The 18,112-nt window shown below is 33.7% G+C and overlaps 1 protein-coding gene across 5 annotated transcripts in view; it reads right to left on the bottom strand.

Moving 5' to 3' along the window:
• LOC116770991 (echinoderm microtubule-associated protein-like 2) overlaps positions 1-15,345 on the bottom strand; it is a 34,650-nt gene extending 19,305 nt beyond the window's left edge. For 2 of the 5 annotated variants that reach the window (XM_032662677.2, XM_061520811.1), the window contains exons 1-2: positions 15,100-15,345; positions 8,911-9,001 (exon numbers count right to left, since the gene is read on the bottom strand). In XM_032662677.2, coding sequence (XP_032518568.1) covers positions 8,911-8,971 — 61 coding nt within the window. In that variant the 5' untranslated portion in view covers positions 8,972-9,001; positions 15,100-15,345. Of the gene's footprint in view, positions 1-295; positions 436-3,419; positions 3,491-8,910; positions 9,002-11,379; positions 11,449-15,099 lie in introns of those variants that run through there. The other 3 variants (XM_061520809.1, XM_032662674.2, XM_061520810.1) reach the window with 3 other exon arrangements.
• Between the last annotated feature and the right edge of the window lie 2,767 nt (positions 15,346-18,112).

The following is an 18,112-nucleotide window of genomic DNA, read 5'->3' as shown; positions in this document are numbered from 1 at the left end:
GAGTTACTTTAATTTTTCGACTACAATATCTTTAAGTAAGTTTTACCTTCAAAAGTTTTATTTGAATCCTATACCGTAATTGTTATTTTTTGAAAAAATGAACTTTTCTGTTAAAATGTTACTTATTTTAATAGAATAGTTTTAAGTGTCTAGAAAATGATTTTTCGTTAGAACAGACTTAACACTAGTGATGAAACATCATTATTTGTTAATTCATAATGATTATAAAACTCATAAGTCAATATTTTTTACGACAGTTTGATTATTATTTAATAAGAAATAAAATTCAGCTTACATAAATACGTTCATATGAAGGAAATGTTGTGAAACCTTAGAATGTTTGTCTGAAAGCTGTCACGATTGCAACAGGGCCGACCAGATTTGAGGAACACATCACGCAAAACACAATGTAAATTATAATAATGTTTGAATGATGTCCGCGGACAATATGGCCGGTGATGTCACGCCACACGGACTGGACCGAGCTAGCGTTGTTTTATGTACATTTGTAGTATACATGTCACAGCATATAGACATACGGAACAAACATTATACATATGATAATAGATTGGAGAGAAATAAATAAATTTAAAGGTTTTTCTCGACTGTTTTTGACAAAAAAGTTAATATAATAATGAGATCTAAGAAATCGCGAGTATTACCGCGAGAGACGTCGGTAGTGTGTAGTTTTATAAATAATAAAATAACGCGTAGTAATTCGAAAATATTAGTTTCAAGTTAATATAATTTCTGCCATACATTAATATTTGTGTAGCGCGTTGTATACTTAGAAAAGGTTACATTAACAAGTGGAATAACTGTTTGGTTAAGTAACATAGGATCAACAAACAGAAAATGTCTCTTCAAGCGATTTAGAATGGCTCGAAGAGATACGATATGAAATTTATTTAGACCACAGGACTCAGTTGTTAAGACCAAAAACAAAATCAAACAAAAATAAAAATTATTTCATATCAGTCGCGACAAAGTAGCTAAGAATAGATCCACTATAAAAAAGATCAGAAAATATATGTCGGGGAATTCTTTAAGCATTAACGGATTTCCCAAAATTACGACAACAATAACTGACAAAGCAAGTGTATATCACGTAATAACTTGGCACGTACGCTTGACAGTTGACAGTTGACAGTATCCAGTGGGAACCGGTTTATAAGGGGTTCATCGGTTACTTCTCACTTCCAGCGTTTAATACGAGCGACGTTGGCTATTGTGGGACAGAAATCAACTTTTTATGTTACAGTGTCTGGTCTTGGCTCTGAATGATTGCGACAAAACAATGGTGACATTTCGTGACGGATGGAAAATAACTAGAAACCTGTCATATAATATGTATAATATATCCTGAACTATCAAAACGAAGCCTTGAAATTTGTTTGGTGTTTAAATAGAACAAATAATAAGACTGTTTTGGCATACAGTTTAGTATAAATTATACATTCTATGTAACGATATTTTATTCCATTATGAGAAAAAAATATTAGTTGTTAGTTGTTATTAGTTGTTCCTATATTTTGTCTTCAAATGATCAATTGTTCAAACATATTCTAGTTAAATATGAAGGTTTAATTTTTTCCTGTTTTATATTTTATGGAGATGTTATCCACCTTTAACCCCATGAAACTGGCGCAGAGCCAACTTTACAGATATGAGTTTTAACTTAGTCTGCAGTATCTGAACAATAACATTATTTTAAATGAAAATTAACTGAATTCACATTTTGTTTGTGAAAAAAATATTAATATTTTAAAAGTTTAGAATCCAAAAACCTAACTCATTGCATTCGATTGACGTTTTTAAGAAATCTGTTAAACAAATATGATAAAATAAGCACTAAAAATAGCGAACATAAAAAAGCTTGTATTTCTTAATCTGTAGGTAAATAATGCCAAAACACTGCGGAAACCAGTCGCCCTGACAACGAGTCAACTTGAGGCGTCACTTTGTTTGATCACAGTACGCACTACCACTATGGAATTCAAACAGCAGACCAGGAACTGTTCCAGGTAGACCGGCAGACGTGGTATCACAAACTGAATCATCAATTGGGAGCGCACAGCTGATAAAATATTACAACACAGTTGCTAGTGGAGGAAGCCACTTTAATATGAGAGACGGAGAGTCGATTTTGGGAAAATTAATCCATCTAGAACATTGTCCGGTCAAAGGGGATAGAACTGAACGCATGCGTGCGACAAATACGGGGGGGTTTAAAACAGTCCTACAATGGAATTCAGACTCTATTGATCGATAATTACGATATAAAAATGTTTGAATGAATCAACGCGCGTGCGTACAAGACCTCTGAAGCAAACATTTGCGAAGGAATTCTTTTACCATAGAACTAATATAAACAACTTCATATAGTATTCACGACACATTACGGATATTTAAAACAATTAGCAAGTCAAAATAATCTTATTATATGGTAATTAATGAACGACATTACTGAATTAATGATGGTTTGTAAACCGGTCAGCTCAGAGAAAACAGGGAACGTGACTATTTTGTATTCTTAGCACACGTTTGCATAATCATACTACATACGAAGCGTTTTCCGTTTCTCATTCAATTAAATACATTAGAACACAACGTTCGCAGGTTTATGAATGAAAAACTGCAAACGCTCCGTGCGTAGTATTACAATTGAAACTTGGATTAAGCAAGGATGTTAGGAGCCTATTTATGTTTTTGAGTTACCGTATATCAGACTTGATCTTGAATCGCTAAAATGAAAGAAATTAGGTATTCTTACTTACAAAAAATCATTATGTGAATAATTTAGCCACTAAAAACGTCTTTCAGGAAATTTATACAGCGGCGAAATAATAACATATTAGAAATAAGTACGAAGAATATACAATATACAAATACAAAAAACTACGTAATTATTACTTAAAACTCTAAATATGATTTGTTCGTGAGTGTCTGCATCTGGTTTCAAGTGGTATATAAATATTATATACATTTTTATTTTACTATCACAATGACTTCAACAATCAGAAATAAAACCAAGAGCACAGATGTGACACTGAAAATCAAAAGACTGAAATGTAGATGGGCAGGCCATATGATAAGAGGTCATGATAAATGGAGCAAGAGAGTTACAGTGTGGTGCCCAAGGGAAGGGAAAAGAAAGAGAGGAAGACCTCAAAAACGATTGGACGTCGACATCAAAGAGGTGGCAGGTGTGATGTGGAACAGAGCAGCTCAAGTAAGGACTGAGAGGAAACGGTTGGGGGAGGCCTTTGCCGATTGGCAAACAGATCTGCAAAATATTACCAAACAGCAAATACTAGAATAAGTTCTTTACTTTAATTTGCTTGAAAGAGATTTATGTAAGTTAAAGATGTGAATAAAAGGCTATATTATTATTATTATCACATTGAAAAATTTTTAACAGACAAGCTATCCACCAAATAAAGTGAGGCCTGACGACTTCTGGCTCGTGAGACATTGCCGAAATAACATGATGTAATGTGTGCTGAACTTAGTCCGTGCTGATTGCCGAATGTTTAAACATTATTTGTGCTTAAAACGGCGAAGATAACCTTTTGGCTGTTGTACGAATATACTTTGATAAATACGAATAATATCCGGTAAAGAGGATTTCTGCTTCATAGTTTTATTTTTATTATAGAATTATGTTTCTAAACTGTGTTCATAAGATTAAATTAAGTGTGTATAGCTGTGACGTTACATATCCTTGACGGTTAGAGTTGCAGCTGTCTTATTGAGATTCAGCATAATGAAAATATTTCAGATATATATGTATATAAAACGTTGGAACTGTAGGTGTTAAGTATTAAGGATAATCGTACTATGTGCTGCCGTGATCTCAGAAGAGCCAATAAAGACCGATGGTAGATAAAGATATTCCGACAATAATATTTATAGGACTTTGTAATTAGAAAAAATATTAAAATAATATATTTTCCTTCGACAGTTCCGCTTATAATTTATCTATAAAGAAGATTCTGTGGCGACTGTTTCGCTTTTATTGATATAAGATTGCCAGGTTATGGCCACCTAGGTCGGTGATGCAATAACTTTTTGACCTTCAACTCCTATCAATGCAACGGACGTGACTGGAATATTTATCATTACTATCGAGAATGCACAGCGTTAAGTCATGTTAGACAAAAAATCATTAAGCGGGAAAAATATGTGTTTATATTCTGAAGAAACGGTTTTATATATATTAACATAATCGATTTATTTTATTTTTAAATTATTATAATTGATTTTAAATTGTCTCACATTTGATCCTCCGTGAGACAGATTGTGATTTCTCTTAATGTGCAAATTCAACACGGAATTAGCAACTGATTATCTATACTAAATAGATATTGTGCAAAGATTCTTTGGGTTTAAATATTTTAAAAACATTTGTCCTTTTAATATTATGAACGTGAAAGTTTTTTATCATGAAACTTCACAGTACTGTAGCATGGACGTCACAATAAGACAGATAATGATTTATTTCAGTAGGAACACTTCGTGGCAGTTGTATGAAGTCACAAGACAGACAGATGAAGCAACCGATTGGTTACTATATCTATTTCTCGAACACATTATACATTTCTCTCTGACCCCGAAAAATCCACGCAGACGTCGTGGCGTGTAAAAGCGAGTATTATCGACGTTTTATATATATACTGACGGTTGTATTATGTATGAACTATATACATCTTATATGAAAGATCAAGTGATATTGCGAATTTAATGTAAGCACATATTTTTATCAATATCTAAGCGTAACAGAATAACGTTTATTCCCTACTGCCTTGTACACTACTACAGCATCGTATGGACTGGTAATTATAATAGTTTACAGTGAACGAGCGACAGTTTGTGTTGTAATTTAGTAACAATAAAACATTACACGTCCTAGGAACGAGACGGCCCAATAAATGGAACTGATCACTGAAATCTGTCAAGATTTTACATATAAACGATGTTATGAACATATCATTATCAATATTGTTCAGGAGAACTTTTCTTTACTTTCATCACATGTATTAGAAACTATTTATAACACAAGAATAAGCGTCGTAGATTTATCTTTTCAACCGTCTACTTATACACTGAATGATCAAGACTGTGTTTATCCTGAAAGCATAATAACCGTTCCATCGGCCTTGCAGCCAATTATCATCGGAACGCGATTCCATTGTGATTCTGTAACAACTCTTGAACCAGATCACAGCGGCATCAATTTGCATCACCGTTTAGACGTCTCGTTAATTAATCTAAATTGATTTACATCAACTATCTGATACAAATATCGTGCTGGATTAAATTACAGACATGTTAATGTATTTGTCATTTTCTGTTGATATTTTTCTTTCATTCGCCGGTCGCATGTCATTATATCTCCATTCATTCCAGTCTTTCGTCATAATAATTTATTCATTCATTCTCTTTTCATTCGCCATTCGTTCGTATTTATAACTATTAACTTTTTTTCGTGTCTCGTCTGGTGTGTTTAATTCTTCGTTTAACAATTTGGACACAGCGGTATAGATACGGGTTGTGAAACCCTCATTGTGTTTATATGACACTAACACACATCGTTACGTGACTAGATATTTACATGACAATAGTGTTTCACATTTAAATGATCCAGTCTCTAGACCGAGATGAGTATCTGAGTTGGCGCGTCACGGCGCCCTGTCGCGAGCTAGGCGTGGCGAGCCAGGGTCACTAACAATACTATATAACTTATTTATGACATCTACATATAAAAGTTACTCGTTCATTAAAAATTTTAAACAGCTATATAATGTCCGAAGCAGTTACTTTGTATAGAAAGTATTATATTATAATAATTCACTCATATATTCAATTGTTCCAATAAGTGCATATATATATACTTTTTTCTGCAATAATTTTTCGTCTACTTTGGTAATACAGAACAAATATGTATTTCTGGAACACCACCCTCCACCTTCATCTTCCTTCAGTCTCTAAACTTTCTAAATGACCTTGACATTTCACATGACATTGAGAATAATCCACTGTAACTTTCTACAAATCGTGTGTTAGGCTGTCATTCATTTTATTACTTAAATTATCAGCAGCAGTGCATTTGGTTTTAGCCACGAATTTGGTGTTTAGGACGCCCATCACACTTTGTCGGAGTTAATAGTTCATGGACGTCTTAGAAGGCAATTATAATTTTAAAGTAAACTATCGATTAAAGAGAACAAAACGTTTTTACAAGGAATCGGCAACTGTGACCCTACTCAAAAACATACATAAAATAAAATTAAATCGAGTTGGTGAACTTATTTCTAAGAGATTTATTCCATTGGTTTGTGAAAAAAGAATTCAAAAGGAGGAAAATAAGTAAATGTATTTATATTTAAATAATATATGCCACATGTTTAATAATAAAAATGGGTAATAATATATTCAGTCAAATAAATACAATAGTTAATAAAACATAATATGTATAAACAAAGAATACATAACAATAAATTAATATATTGTCTCGTGTTTGTATATATATATATATACAAACACGAGACAATATTATTTGTGTATCTCAATAAACTTTAGTATGAATGTCTGAAGTGATAGTATTTATTGAGCAGTATGTAAAATTTATGAATATAATGTTGTTCGTAACAAGGGCACGGTAGCCATGGTTGAGTCAGCGGAGCGTGTAGCAGGTTCGCTTCCCGAGCACAAAACGCCGGATGTCATTAGCCGGAAGTCAGGTGTGGCTGCGCACGCGCACTTTATATACGGGATAACATACTGCGGTTTATTATGTATTATGATCGTTTTCGACTCACTTCTAATTGAATTGTTCCATAGGTATCGTAATAATACTCGATAAAGGTTTTAAGCGCGTCTCAAACCTTACCTAACTACGAGTATAAGTTGCCTGAAGTTAACGTGATTGTAGAATCATCTTTTATTAAATACTAGAGTGAAATAATCTCAAATCTAACAACGTACATTTGTAACAAAATTTCCATAAAATTTTGAGTTTGTTCCGGAAGTCAAATCTTTCATTTAAAATGAATTCCATCAATAACATTCCCAGGTCGATATTCGAAGATGAGTACCTTCTCAAAATTATTCTTAAATACTCTGTTTTTAAATAAAAATATATATAACTAAATATTCAAACAAATTGAGACAAAGAAAACTGAGAACAGCCTTAAAACCAGATCTTACAGATGAATGTTGTTGATGAAGAACAGTTTGAGTAAAGCAGTGCTGTAGATGTAGTCAAAATTAAGATTGCAAAACATACGCTACAGAGGAAACTAGGACACAAGTGTTTGAATGCCAATACCCTGTTTACTTTTACTTCGACTTCATCTTGAATCAATATTTTTTATATTCGTTTAAAAAAAATATTGTATGAAATATATCTTTATATACAAATATGTATACTGTAAGTGTGCATGTCACTGAACTCCTAAACCGTTGAACTGATTTGACTGTTTTTTTGTATTTATTTGGGTTTCGGCCCAGGTGGTTTAGATTCACGAAACAGCCCGGCAGATGGCGTTGTAGTCGGTATCATGGTTATAAAAAATGAGGAAGCTGCAAGCTAGGTGACTATATGTTGTTTTAACACACTAATTATTGTAAAATAATATGTGAAGTTTGAAGATCAACTTACGTTGTATTACAATGAAATAATTAAAATTGTTTTGCTAAGAACAACTTCTCATCTAGAGGCAGGTTTGTGAAGAACTAACTTATTGGGCAATTATTGTCAGGTGTCTAAGCTAGACACATGCTTACAGTATGCTCTAGAAGTAATTGCATCCTTACTTTATATAAGAAGCTTATCCTCACAGAAAAATCCGTTTACTCCTTAAAATAATTATCCTACTTTCCATGGTATAATTATCCCACATGGATCTCATAATAAGCGTTTCTTTATTACGATCCATCGTAAATATTAACGATTGTCTAATATATTCTTATATTTATTACGTTTAAGGAAGTGCGGTAGGTTCTTTAAAAAATATTTCTTCATGTTTATCATTCGCGGTTGATGTTTTGACAACTTTATAGTAATAGGGCTGAGAAAAGTATAAGAAATTAAACGATAATAGCTGAACGGCGAGGCAATTTGAACGAAATTATAGATTATCTATTCAAGACATCGCGGGAAACAGAAACATGGGTATAGTGCAGTGATGGGGTGACCCGAGAACCTGAGAACTTTAGGATTACATGTATATGTTGAGTCATTGTGTTACAATGGAGCAACGTCTCATTACAGGAATATATTATTTGCATACAGGTGTATATAATGTGGGGCTTCACTTACTTCTACTTGATTGAATTAGGTATAGATGTATATAGATGTATGAATTCATTCCTTTCATTGAATATATTGTCTCTACTATATTGATAGGCCTTCAAAATTCAATTAATTTTAAGATATGTTTCTAAATCCTAACTCTTGGGAGGATTTTATACTCACGTACAAAGCTCACCAGCTATTTGGTTATAGTCGTAAATGTTCTTAGAAGAAATATTTTAACGAATAGAATATTAATACTGTTACTCTTTGATCTTTGTCCACTTGAATTCTTTGAGAAAATAAATATTGTATAGCTATTTTCAAAAAGACTTTAGCGTCGTTACGACATTTAAGAGTCATATAAATGCTACTCTAGAACTGTAGTTTCAATAATTGCCTTTAAACGAGGGCTTCCTTCTTAGGGTACTCCTTACTTGGATGAATTATGGGAATCTGTCAATTGGTTTCCTACAGGAGTTTGATATATGGCAACTAGTTCTCACATGGGATGAATTGCAGCAAATTAGAACCACCAATGTTCAAAGGTATAAAAAATCCGTTTCTCGATTCAACAGTATTAGATAATTTTGTTATGTTTTAAGGCTACTCACTGGCATGGTCGTCATCAAGTAGGTTGTGGTAGCGATGCTGCTTCTCGTCGAGCCGCATCATCACGCCTTGTCAGTGCTGCATCACGAGTAGCTGGAGACAGAAAGAAGTAGTCAAGTTATCGCAAGTTATAATTTATGGTATGAATATTTATGCAATTTATCAGAATGATTCAACCTTCGCAGTTTCTAACGCCATTGAACAGCCTTTAGAGTGATGGCGATGAGATAAGTGGCGTCCAAGGTTTGTGAATGAGGAACATCACTCTATGGTTATGGTGTGTAGCGCCATACGCCTAGCATACCGATTAACACGCCCCCATAAAATATACACAAGAAGCGAGATAAGTAGATACAATACATAATTTCAAGGTATTTGCAATAATTTTTAATTACTTCAACATTTAATATTACCCGCGCTTCTAAAACTGTTTCTAAAGCGTAATTCTTGAGACGTGTGACTAAAATATAAAAAAATCACGAAGATTATATAATTTCCAAGTTACTATTTATTTTTTTATATTGACTTTAAGAAACGAATAGTTTTAAAATCAAATAATTGTAATTGAAATGCGTTTTTATTTTCTATTATGGGGTTTTCCAATAGGGACGCTTGAACTTTGACAGCTGATTGCGGCCATGTTGTTTGAGTGACAGCTGTCAAATGCAGTGTGTTATATTCATTCCGTCCTCCCAAACCACCATGGCAGGTTACAGTGTCGAGCAGCACGTGCAAATCATAAAATTGTTTTATGAAAATGGGTCTTCAGTTCGAGCAACGTTCCGCGCACTTCGCCCGTTTTACGGTCGCGATGATCGTCCTGCCGAGTCGACTATCCGTCGATTGGTGGACAAATTCGAGTCAACCGGGTCAGTTAACAATCAGCCGGTTCCCGTGCGTCAACGTAACGCGAGATCTGCCGAGAATATCGCCGCTGTGCGCGACAGTGTCCTCGAAAACCCGCGGCAGTCAATTCCGCGTCGCGCACAGGAACTCGGCCTTTCGCAGACGACAACTTGGCGAATTTTGCGTTGTGACTTGAGCCTGCACCCGTACAAGATCCAGCTGACCCAAGAGCTCAAGGTTAATGACCATAGACAGCGCCGTGTGTTCGCTGACTGGGCATTAGAGCAGTTGGAAGTTGACGCCGATTTTGGCAAAAAAATCATCTTCAGCGACGAGGCGCATTTTTGGATGAATGGCTATGTCAACAAGCAAAATTGCCGTATTTGGGACGAGACCAATCCACACGAGGTTCACCAAGTGGCAATGCACCCGCAGAAAGTGACTGTTTGGTGCGGATTTTGGGCCGGAGGCGTGATTGGTCCGTATTTTTTCGAAAACGATAATGGTGTGGCCGTCACCGTCAATGGTGAGCGATACCGGTCGATGATAACCAACTTCTTTTGGCCTGAAATCGAGAATATGGATCTGGACAACATGTGGTTTCAACAGGACGGCGCTACGTGCCACACAGCACACGCTACGATGGAAGTTCTGCACGAGCAATTTCTGGACATGGTCATCTCGCGCGGAGGCGACGTGAACTGGCCACCGAGATCGTGCGATTTGACCCCGCTGGACTTTTTCTTGTGGGGTTTTCTTAAGTCGCAGGTCTATGCCAACAAGCCGCAAACCACCGATGCCCTCAAAGTCAACATACGCCACGCCATCGATCAAATACAGCCCGATTTGTGCGCCAGAGTCATCGAAAATTGGACCTTTCGTGTGCGCGCCACCAACCGAAGCCGTGGCGGTCATTTGAATGATGTCATATTCCATACATAATGGGGTCGATAGACCTTCCAAATAAAAAAAAATTTCGCAAATATCTTTCCTACATGTATTTTTTTTTGCATTTCAAAGATCAAGCGCCCTTAATGGAAAACCCTTTATATCAATTAGACAAGTCATTTTTGAGCTATAATTTTGTTCTGTAATAATCTTTACGGTCCTAATTGTAAAGAGCTCTTGTCATTAATAAGGGTGATAAATGATGAGGCGTAACATTTTTATCTTAAGTGATATTTAATTGTGTCGAAATGAGTGTTTAATAAAAAAATTACCGTAATATAACAGACGCTACCTTAACGTTGGGTATCTCGCGGTCGTGTTGATAAGATTTGGATTCGTAATAATAGTGTCTTTCACAATATCAGCTGATAGCAATCGTCCTTGGTTTGGTCTGATATTATTTTAATGTGTTATAGATATAAAAGGAGCCTTGATAATGAATGATAAGATCTCACACGGACTTGTCTGAATAAAATATGTTTATATATTAAATGTGTAACGATAAGTATTGCAAGTAAGTCACCTCAACCGTGATGCGTGCAATTTGAAAAGAATTGCAAAACTTGATATGTATGTTCTAATTATTTTTCACAACAAAAGAAACTAGATCTGTTTCATCTCGATTGTATGCAGATGTTGATGAAAGTAGTGAGAACGGCGGCGCTCTGACGACTCACCTTCACTTAGCGTCCAGGATGAATATAACGGCGAGGTTAAGTGATGCCAGTTGATATATAAAAAATAACCTGTCAAACATATAACACAGATTTCACTTTAAACGCGAGTAATACCCCTAACAGACACTGATTAAATTTAACTCATGTTTAAATTTTTATAATGTAAGCACAAAAAAATAATACGCAATCTATAACCCGTTAACACGATTTCCGTTGACCGCGAGTCTTTCGTTCGATAAATAATGATCATTAACCAAACAAATCAATCATTAATGTGATACAAATTGCGAAAAAACGAAAGTGACTCGGAGTAGGCACGACCCGAGTAGCTTTATGTAATGAATAGTGTAAAAAAAAAATGGACGAATGTCAAGAATTGTTGTAATGCAAAGACGATAGATGGATATGAGAAGCAAGGAAAAACGTGTTAGTAATAATCAATTAACTAACTTTGTTATATCAGAAATAGGATACATTGAAATCTCAGAGTTGGGAGAGAGACGAGAAAACGCTGGACATTCCCGCCTCCAGGAGACAGCTCTTCAAGAGGTTTTATGTTAAACAAATAGCCTAGGACTATCCATTACCCACCATATCAATGTAAACGAGTTTCATCATAACATTAATACTTTTTATAGTTGTGCTGAAGAAATTAAATAAAATTATTTATATTAAAACCATTTATAATAATATTATATATAAATTATTGAAATTGAAATAGTTTTATTATTACCGCTTCTTATATACTAGTATATTTATATATATAATACATAATGTAACACAATTACACAACACAGTTACGTGTTAACGAAATTATAAGCAAGAACTCTAAAGATATACTGAATTAAAAAATATTTAAATCCTTTATCATAAATAATATATAGGCTCGGTCTACATCACTTCCTGGTTTATTTTAAGCATACTATCAGCGATAAATCGATAAATCGCTAAATGGCACTTGAACGTCCTTATCAGGTAAGTAAATTTCTTTTAAGATCATGACAGATGTGGCTTGGACTTCAAAACATGTAACGAAACAAATCGCGTCTCGATGGAACCCAATCGCTTGTTCTGCGTGACCCTAAAATATAGACCAGAAAAGACTTTCACTAAACAATTCGACCCCGAGGCTAGCGCTCGGTCAGCCACCTTGTTCACAGGTCTCCGTGAGAACACAGCTACAAACTGATCTTTACCGTTCATCTCGACAATTGAATTACCTCTCCATGACAATTATATAGTCTAACTTTGAAAAGGCGGTTGTTTAGAAATAGTTTTACTTAATTTTAATTAATAGTGAGTAATATGATAGTTGCAGCTGAATTCGGAAGCATCCAGCATTAAACACAGGTGTTCCAGCCTCGAGAAGACACCACGTGAAGCATCAGAGAGGTTCCAATCACTTCCCAATATAAGGACAATGACCATTATAAAAACACTATTTAAACTATTTCTTCAACGTCTGAAAGAAAATTTCATACTTTAAAGTATTTTATGTAAAATATATTTCTAATCTAAATCAAACATTTTCGATCTATATAATAAATGTAGCGAATCGTGAAACACACGATATGTAGACCAGCATTCACTTTAACTTACTTTTTGTACGGTTATTTGATATATGTTCTAAAAATTTATATTTAAAACTATTTTAAATTGAATTTTAAACGTACGTTTCCGAGGGTAAAATCAACCTGTTTTGAACTAAGTAGTGTATTGTGATTTTATGTAAGAAATCTTTATGGAGTAAAAGCAATATTTTCTTACAATTTATTTCTAGAATCCATTTCTAGAATATGATCACAGATATATTAGCATTTTAATAATAAAAGCTCCTCGGTAAGCGTGGGAATGTTCGTCACATTTCGCAAGTACTGTAACGAGATACTTGCGATAGTGCGGATTAGTGTTTAGTGACCCAGTTACACTAGCGTGGACTGTAATGGATCATTGTGATAAGTTTTATACATTCAAGTAAACAATGTTCGATATTGTATTCTTATATATGGTAATAAATCCTATGTAAACAACTTCTGTCATGATAATAGTAGACAGTTTATATACAGAATGTCGTTGGAGTGTCTTCAAAACATATATATTATGAACTTTCAACATGTAACAGGTGTGTGTTGATACACGTCAGCGACGAGACATGTATCTATTCATCGGAATATCGATATGTCTTGTATATATCGATAATCTACACCTACACTAATGTTGAGCAATTCAGACTTTATTCCTTTGTTGAATCTTACATACTTTCATTCATAGCGTAATTGAAAAACAAATGTTAACTATAGTCATGATGTAGGGATGTAAGTTTCTCTTTTAGGAAAAACTACAGAACAGGTTTTTTTTTTAATTTCTACGATAGCATAGTATACGATGTATCATGTAGTGTTGAATATTGCAATAACGAAGGTACTCGTAATACAAGGCACCCGTGATATCGGCAACAACTTAAACACGATTGAAATAGGGTTAAAAAGTTAGTTTAAAAATAAACATATGGAAGGGAATGCCTAGAGAACTATATATACATATATATCTATCTATGGTTACCACCTCAACTATGAGTAATGCGGTAATGGTGCCAAGGAGAGGTCCATAACATTGCCATCATATTATATGGTGTGCTGAGGTCAGGTCTTCACCTCACACCAAAATGTTGATCACTGATTGAGAATATGTCTTTTTAAGGTAAAACCTCTGGTTATCTGTTCGATGTAAATTATCCTAAACTTGACTGCAGTTTCTTGAATGTTATATGAACGGATGAGACTTTTCGTAGTAAAAAATCAAAGAGAGATTCCATCAAGAAGAAGGTATTGCAGCACAATAAGGTTGACATTTATTTAAGAAGGACATAAGGCTAATATTTCAATGATTTAAATTATCAAACCTTTTGATATCTCTAAATTAATTAAAATAAGATCCAAGTATGCTATCTATAAGTAATCACGTAATCAGGACCCCATCAGCGGGTCACAGTTTACTGAGCCTCAACAGCATTATTATTACGTTTTTCAGCTGTTTCATTACTATCAGGAACATATATTTTTAAAAATATAAATTTTTATGTGTATTGTTTTACATAATAATAATAATAAAAAAATTTCAAACCTTTATTTCAATACCTATAATCATCGCAATTAACTTAGTTTACCTAATCCTGTGGCATACTTTGTTAATTTTACTTGCAGGTTATTAATTTTTATTATGAACCTATGTATAAGTGGAAATACTTAGTCAATTATCAACAAAAGGTGGTCGTAATACTAATAGCCAATAGGTACATAGTTAAAAGTCTAATGATATATTTTTAAAATTGTATATAGCGCCTTTTACAGTATAAATATTTTGAAATATATGTATGTATATAAATATAAAAATTGTAGATAAAATATAATTTAATCGTTGCCCTGCGTAAAGCGACGTCAACAGATGATGTCGGTGGCCTTGAGGTCATAATATTTATATCCGTATGTATTGGTGACGTGGTTTACTTAATTTGATGTTATAAGATAAATTTCATACAATCAAATGGAATCTCCGAGTGGCAATACTGAGAGCGGGAACTCGAAAACGGGGAACAGAATCCAACCGGTCTTAAATTGGTCAACGATTTGTTAACAGCCTAGTTCTAAAAGCGGTTGAATTCCAGAATTTGAAATGGAAACTAATTATATAAAAAACATAATTAATAAAAATTAAACTTACAAAACAACCAATGAAATCCAGACAAATAGGAAAGGTTCCGTTAAAAGTATTGCTCGTAATTTTGACCAGAAAATCACGACAAAACTAAAACACACAAACAGTGTTAGCACAGATTACACTTGTTCACTGATTTACCACTTCATAATTTTAATTAGTTTTATGTACATTAACTTTATACGCAATTTACGTAAATGTGTAATAATAAACTTGAAATGTTAACGTCCAAGCGTCCTCCCGCGGTGAGGTCGTCAGCGATACTAGCGCTCTTGTGTCGTTGTAGCGGTCACGAGATAAAACAATGAAGTAACGACTACATTTAAATATATAAATAATTAAAATATTCATTAAAATAACACACATACAAAACAAACAACAAATATCTGTATAGTTTTTAAATAGCATTATGTCTAATTCTTCTTTTAAGACACGGGTTCTAAGTTTACATTTTGTAATTCAAATCCATTGACGTATGGGGTATTTTCGGAAGGTAGCGTGGACTTTTTGTAAAAAAGTGAGCACAGGTAAAACTTGTAAGGGACAACAGGTAACCTGCAGGGCCGACTATAATGACACCACGGCGTTATTTAAAACATAATACATTCATAGCTTATCTAAAAAAGACTGTTTTAAAAGGTTAAGTGCGAGCACTTTTTAATGTTTAAATTTATTTATTATATCTTTGTCAATTTTAATAGTTTTTCTACAGCTTTAAAAAAACTTATGTCTAAAAGTATTTCAAAATTGTAGTAATTTTAAATACTCTTTCTAAATTATATTAAATTGCAATAGTCTTTAAAATGAGTGATAATCAGTGTCTTTGCATCTGTCATGAACACGTCTATTATAACGGGGGGGGGAGGGGTTGTTAGTTGTTACTCAAGCCACTCAATTAAACATAATATTATAGGTAAGACACTACTTATATTTTAAACTTTACTGTGTCAACTTACGAAATATCAGTTTCAAATTAAGTTGTAACTAAAATAATGTTATAACTGTAAAAATTAAAAATTATATACATTCTTACATATAAATTTGAAATTTCCGTTTTATTTAGATTTCTTTATATTTCTATTTGCTATAAGTATACTTGCACAAGTATTCATACTAAATACGACGCGCTTTCCGAGTCTCATTCAAAAACTTACGATAATATTATATTTATAAATGAAAAACTATTAAAACTAAACGGTCCGTATGTAGTGTGACCACTGACCGTGCACACTCAGAGTAAGCGTGCAGGATGTCATGAACTCAATATAAAGCGTAGTAAGGTGGACAATTTATTATAAGTTACATATTCCTCTTTTTACCTTGCCAAATTCCCGAGACATAGGCTTTGCATTTAATTTTAATTTTTATTCCACCAAAACTTAAGGTCTGGTTTCAACTAAAACAAAATTTAAAACTTTTAGTATTTACTCCATATGTGCTTAACATTCCTATCATTTTAATTCAATACAATATTTTTTTGTATATAAAAACTTTCTAGTATTGTAGATTAGAAATCCGATTGGCAAATGAGTTACACTTCATTATTGTAATTGACAACAGATATTTTTTATGAAGTGACACAGGTTATAAGCACCTATAGATGGCGCTGGCGGTCGATTACATATATATTTTTAAACTTATTTTATTCATAATAACTAGTTTTATGTGATATCATCGCGACAAATCACAAGAGTGAACGTTAAGTCACTTTGAAGTAATGTATCGTTCTGCTTATGGGGTGAAACCTTGACCTATGGCCGGGGTAAGCGTGTTAAATTATCGAAATCACAGCATTGTGCGGCAAGCCCCCGGCCCCCGGCCCCGGCTCGGTCATTACGAATTAAAATATTTCCGGCATAAACCTGACAATTAGCTCAAGGCTGCCAAAATGAATGTCTTGCAAAACTTTACTGACAATGCAATTTTTATGACAAACTTTCTTTCAATTGATACAAATGTTTTATTATCAATATACATTTATTTTAATTGATTCATAGATATTTATAAGATTTGATAATATTCAAGGTTTTCACCAACAGTCCCGATGTTTCCAGCGCACGTTGCGTTGTCGTGACAAGTGACAACTGACAGGTATTGTCTGCAGGCGTGTGGACACAGGTTGACAATTACGCTCTTATTGTTCACGAATGCGATGGGATCATAACTCTGAAGAGTATGTCACATTGTGATAGTCTCACATACATTTTCGCTGTCTGAAGACTAAAATTAAGGAATGAATCAAACAATATGCTAGCATAATATTTGACAGGTATTGATAAATTTGGTAGGTATAACCATTTGTAATTTAATGTTTCAATTGACCAAACGTCAGCCATTAATCTTTTCTTATTTAAATACATTTGTATTATTAATTATTTTACTTAACAGCTATAACTTTTGCGGTTTATTGTTAAGGATAATAAATTTATAATTAACTATACTATGACCGCTGCTTCTTCTGTAAGCGTGTTCAATTGACTTTCTCTCCTTTTCCACACAATATGTGTTTACAATTCGTCCCAAAAGCTTTTCTGATCGTATAAAGACCACAATGTAATACAGACATACATTTACATATATAATATATATGAATTGATTAATATATATTACGTAATGTGACACTTAGTAACATAAATTTATTTAAGTTCTTGTAGGTATTTCAAAACACTTGTACACTAACTGGCTCTGTTTGAACATGTTATCTTTTAGGAATTGTTACATAAAAGATAAGCTGGTGAGGTCGCCGACGTATTCCTTGCACAACGGCGTCCATGGTGTCACGACGTAACTTGTAATATACAGAATACTTTCTATAACAATCCATAGAAAGCGACACACTATTGATTGTTCGCACTGAACATTATCCCATCAATCATAATTATAATATATAAACAGCTTATGTGTAGTAGTCCGTCGTATAAAGAATTTTAACTGCTCGCTAAATGGTAATGTCTTAATAGTTTAAAAAAAATTACCCGAGGTTACAATGACTTGATCAGAAAATCTTCGTTAAGACATT

The sequence above is a fragment of the Danaus plexippus genome, chromosome 7 (assembly GCF_018135715.1).
Source record: "Danaus plexippus chromosome 7, MEX_DaPlex, whole genome shotgun sequence".
Classification (NCBI taxonomy): Eukaryota; Metazoa; Arthropoda; class Insecta; order Lepidoptera; family Nymphalidae; genus Danaus; species Danaus plexippus.
Note: the sequence above shows the minus strand (reverse complement) of the source record. Positions and strands in the feature narration are given on the sequence as shown.